The 5,690-nt window shown below is 37.2% G+C and overlaps 1 protein-coding gene across 1 annotated transcript; it reads left to right on the top strand.

Annotated features, from left to right (window-relative positions):
- Positions 1 to 2,618: 2,618 nt before the first annotated feature.
- Positions 2,619 to 5,457, top strand: LOC141707906 (uncharacterized). The gene is made up of 3 exons (XM_074511379.1): positions 2,619 to 4,190; positions 4,311 to 4,425; positions 5,225 to 5,457. The coding sequence occupies exons 1-3, from the start codon at positions 2,619 to 2,621 to the stop codon at positions 5,455 to 5,457; spliced, it is 1,920 nt and encodes a 639-aa protein (XP_074367480.1).
- The last annotated feature ends 233 nt before the right edge of the window (positions 5,458 to 5,690 follow it).

Here is a 5,690-nt window from a genome sequence, read left to right as displayed (position 1 = left end):
CTTTCCTTTTGCTTCTTTGTTCCATCTCCAACTCATGAGTCTTGAGCATTCCATAGATTTCGTCAAGAGTTGTTTCATCAAGATTGTAGTTGTCTCTTATTGTCGTTGCCTTCAAATCCCAGCATTCAGGAAGAGCTAACAGGAACTTAAGGTTTGAATCTTCAAGATCATACTCTTTATCAACCAATGACAAATCATTCAAAAGTTTAACAAATCTATCATATAAATCATTCAATGACTCATTAGCCTTTGAGTCAAAGTGTTCATACTCTTGAGTGAATATTGTCTTCCTGTTCTTCTTAATTGTGTTAGTTCCCTGACACCTTGTTTCCTTAAGTCCTGACTTCCAGTATAAGTACTGATCAACAGTTAAGTACTGATTTATCCTGTTCAGTAAGATCTGAAAGCTAAACATAAAACATATTAGCCATGACATTATCAAATATATCTAACAGAAGAGATGAAGCAAGTCAAGACTACACTATCTCAAGTCCTGAGAAATAAAGAAGAAAAGCTGATATCAAGCTTTGTCAAGAATCACTTTGGATTCAAATTGACTGACTGAGATTGGTAAAAGCTGCATGGACTATAAGTTGTAGTTAATTGTCTATTTAAACTCTCATTGCATTTGTACTTAAAATGTTTTTGACATCATCAAATCTATTAACTTGTATATTTTTCATAATTTACAAGTTGGGGGAGATTGTTAGATATATTTGAGATGTCATGTCTAATCTGATTTGTATTTAGTTTTCAGAACTTAACAACAGGACATATCAGGACTTACTGAAATCAGAACTTACTAAAGTCATAATTTAATATCAGAACTTAAGGCGTCAGAAGATATATATCAGGACTTAAGTGCGGGAAGACTTCAGATAAGGAAATAAACTGATTTACAGGAGAAGATCTGGACTAAAATAATAGAATATATGCATGGAAAGAGTTAGAGGACTAAAAGACTTGTTGAAAATATCTGATTGATATATTTTAGGAGACATAATTATATTTCTTATCAATTAGAAGATATCTTGTAACTGTGTACTATATAAACACAGACTTAGGGTTTACACTATATGTGTTATCATTATCGAGAAGATTATACATTGTAACCAAGCAACTCTTAGTGATATTTGTTCATCAATGAGAGAGAACAACAGTTCTATTATAAAAGAGTTTATTTGAATATACTTGATCTTTGTTACATACTTGTGTTGAAATCGATTTGATTGTGTAAACACTATATTCAACCCCCTTCTATAGTGTTGTGTGACCTAACATCGAGATTCCTCTTTCTGCAAATTAATAGCTTCAAGTAGTTTCAAGACATCAGTTGTAGTAGCCGTAAAAGTAGGTAGAAGATTAAGGGAGTCCAACTCTTCCCAGATAGACTTCATAGCAGTGTAGCATTCAGTGATAGAGTTTGAGTTTTGTTTTGACTCGACAACATCTCTATTGAGTTTGTACTTTCTACTACCATTAGTTAGAGATAATCGTTTTTCAAGGTTAAGCCATATGTCCTTGGCTTAAGACATGTACATAACTGATTTTTTAATGGTAGGGGAAACATTAGATGTAAGGCAGGCAATCACCATATTATTACAGGTTTTCCACATCTCAGTCCTACATCATCCGTAGGGATAGAAACAGTAAAGTCTTTAAAATAACAGGTAAAGTCTTTAAAATGGAAAGTACGACATAATACATCTACTTATAGAACTTTTATAAATCAAAAAAACTTGGTCCTCCCATGTCTAAAACATGAAATTTAGTCAATGTAATGCATTTAAAAGAAAAATCTTCAAAGTTGTAATCAAACTATTCATTCACTTAATTTGGTCCATGGTCCATTGTTATTAGGGTCCCCAGTAACAGACATATATCATTATCCTAATGCTGGGACAAATTAACCACGTGTCCCTTCCTGCAAACATTTCTCTGTCTTTTTCTTTAGTTTATTAACTACTGATCCCTTCTTTTAATTTCACGTTTTTAGTATTTTCATGTAAAATCAGTCGTTTAGTTTTGTCATGAGTTGTCATTGTTTGTTCTCAATTAATTAGCTTTTAGTCTGGCAATTTAGTCTGGCAATTGTCCTAAGAGTTATGGCTTTCTTAGAAACTCTCTCGCTTATGTTAAACATAAATTTCAGAAATCTATAGAAACAAAAAGGCTCTATCTCTCTCTCTCTCAGCCGATCGAGGCACATATCCATGCACTAATCAACCCATCAATCCACTTAATTTGGTCCACTGTTTTTAGGGTCCCCGAGGAACAGACATGTATAATTGTCCTCATGCTGGGACTAATAAACCACGTGTCTCTTCTTGCCTTTTTCTTTGGTTGCCTAATTTCCTGTGGTCACGCCCCTTCTTTAAATATCACGTTTTTATTTTTGTTTTGTGATTTTGTGTTTGATTGGTCGTACTCATACGTGAATATGCATGTGATTTTTAATTGGTGAAATATGAAATTTATAGAAAGAATCAGCTGTAAGCTGATCAGTATGCCTGTCATTCACTATAAAAGGAGGGTGGATATGATGAGTTTAAGGGCATCCCAACTGAAACACATACATTTATCTATACAGCAAGTTAGAAGACTATTTATTGAGTGAAATGGCTTCTGTAACTTTGCCAAGTGACCCAAAAATGAGTGAAATAGTTGATGTATCTTTTCCAAGTCAGGAGACACCGATTCAAATGGCTTCTGTTTTCTTGCCAAAGTTTATTCTGCTCAAGTCAAGATTTAGTCCCAATTTATTGGGATGTGTCAAAGGAAATCCAGACAGCATCAAGGATTATGTCAAGTTTTATGCTGAGCGTGTTGGGATGCTCGAAGCAAAGTTTGAAGTCCACAGATCTGCAACTGGGAATGGAATGGTTCACATTAGGAATTGTTACAACAACCGCTACCTGGTGTTGAACGACACTAATGATGCCGTTGTTGCCAAGGCTGAAACCACTGAGGAAGACCAATCCAAGCGTTCTTGTACGCTGTTCAGGCCTACTGGAAATGCTAATAGCACCCGGCTTATCAATGTTCATCTTGGGAAGAATGTGTCCTTCTGGAGAACTACTGGACTCTATGAGGGATGCTTACTGGCACAGTACACCTCAAATGCTGCGGACCTCTCCGATGTATTCAATGTAATTGATTGGGAGTCGCTGGTGATACTTCCAAGATATGTGGCTTTCCAGAATGCAAATAAATTTCTCAAATCCGTCACTTACAAAAAACATGAACATCTTCAGTTTGATCTAAATAAGGTGGACGACAATCCAATTTTGTCGACCAATGAGATCATCCAGACTGCCAATAGTAGCATTCACATTCGTAGCTTGCACTTTCAAAAATACTGGAACGAACGCGGATGGATTCGGCCTGAATTAGTTACGCCAGATAACACCACACTATTTGAGGCAATCAAATTAACCGATGATACTATTGCTCTTAAAACCGTAGCCGTTAATAGATTCTGCAACAGGGTGCCCAACAGGGATAATAAAAAAAACTACCTCGCTCGTGATCCTTCTTCAATCATTCCAGAATCCAGATTTAAGGTTGTAGAGGCTGTCTCTTCAAGGACGATCTCTAATTACCAATACCACCTCATGAATGCAAGAATTTACAATGAGACCATCGACACAATGAGCGAGAAAGTATACTCAAACAACACCAGTACTCCCGAGTTGCATGCGTACATGCTCCAACGTCTGCAGAGGACAACCACTACATGGAGCAGCAGTATCTCAATCAGGTTGACTGCGACAGCTACTGCTAGGATAGGCATCCCATTTATCAAGGAAGGTAAAGTAACAGTGGAGAGTGAGTATAATGGAGAGCTTACATGGAATAAAACCACTGTAGACGAAACTAAGACAACCCATAGCTACCTGAAGATGGTACCAGCAGGGAAAAAGGTGACGATGCGAATGGTGGCAACCAATGGTACTTGTGATGTTCCGTTTTCTTACACTCAGCGTGATGTCCTTTATACCGGGGAAACAGTTGTCACAGTGATGGACGACGGCATTTTTACTGGCGCCAATTTCTACTCTTACAAAGTTGAAAGCTTGGAGGAACCACTAGTTAAGAACCCTGATGACATGGAAACTGAGCCAGAATGGAAGCCGTTTGGTATACTGTCACCGTTAGGGGAGTTCATTCCTATCGAAGAAGGAGCTCAAGTGGAATGAAAGTGGCACCAAGGCGTTGTTGATTTTAAGGAACTGCTAGTAAACTCGCACGCGTTGTTGAGTCCAAGTCTTATTACTGTTTCTTATGTATTGTAATGTTTTGTGTTCTAGGTAGTACTAATAAATTGTCGTGCAGGTGGAGATACTGTCCGGAGAGTAGTGGAGATAGTTCCTATTTCCACTATCAGTCTCTTGTTTTCGTTTTCAGTTGTTCGGTGCGTCACCGGTAATGCTTATCCAACGGCACATGAAGTCTGTTTCATTTTTGTTGTTTGCTTTTCCACTAGGACCATGTTTCAATTTTCAGTTGTTTGGTGTGTGATAACCAGTAATGCCTATCTAACGGCATGAATAAGTACTCTGTTGTTTTTCAACCTTTCTTTTGCATTTGATATTATTAATAAAAACTAGCAAAGTTCCTCTTATTATCTTGTTCATTGTGTTTCCTTGCTTTGCGAGGCAATCACACAATTAACCCTTGCTGCAACTTTTCTTGGTCTCCTTTTGCATCACATTATTTTAGGTTCTAGTACTTCAGGAAGCGAAGCTATGTTAGGATATGCTCGTGATAGTTTAAATATATTCCTTAAGTTTCGAATACATTACCCTCAATATACAGGCATACCTTAAGTGAAGCTTCTACCATATTTATCCATTCCTTCAAATATTTTCAAAAAGCGACAGAAAAAAAATACGGAAGTACAAAAATAATTCAGAATAGTTAATATGCGATTGGATGAATACCTCACCGTGAGGATAGAGCCTGCCTTTTTTGCTCTCTGTTTAAGACCATGTAGCAGGAATAGGCCTGGACACACCATTTCTTTTATTTTCTGATAAGAGGCTCTGTATCAATCTTGACACTCTTACTTGTTGAGGAGCTCATAGAAGTTAAACAAGCTCCCAAAGCCCATTCAGTTGATCATTTACTGGATATTAAATTTCTTCATAAGATTGTTCAGCTGTAGGTGAATTACGTGGCACGTTAATACTTTCTAGCTCTGCTGCAACTTGTTTCATTGTAGGCCTCTTCCTCCCATTCAAGTTCAAGCATCTATATGCAATGTCAGCAAATGTTGTGATCTCTTCCTTTCAGCCCTCTTCTACAAGTCGGGGATCAAGAATGTCAAAGATTCGATTCTCTTTTATTGCTAATATGAAATGTGTTGCTAAACTTCGTCCTTCTTTGTCGAATATAGGTACAAGGATTGATTTTTGTCCTGTCAAAAGCTCAACAAGAACTACACCAAAGCTATAAACATCACTTTTATTTGTCCCTATGGATTTATGAAATTGCATTCGCGTTTATTTGGGGTCGCCCGCAAGTGAATCAGAGTTGAAACGAATGAAACTCGGTTTCCGAATAATTCTCGTAGAGGGTAGTACACGAGGTATGGAGGAAAAATTGAGGCGGCCCGTATTTTGGATATCTTTTCATAATTTGTCCCTGTTGATTTATGAAATTGTATTGGCGTTTATTTGGTGTCGTCC

Source organism: Apium graveolens, chromosome 1 (assembly GCF_009905375.1).
Source record: "Apium graveolens cultivar Ventura chromosome 1, ASM990537v1, whole genome shotgun sequence".
NCBI classification, from domain to species: domain Eukaryota; kingdom Viridiplantae; phylum Streptophyta; class Magnoliopsida; order Apiales; family Apiaceae; genus Apium; species Apium graveolens.
Note: the sequence above shows the minus strand (reverse complement) of the source record. Positions and strands in the feature narration are given on the sequence as shown.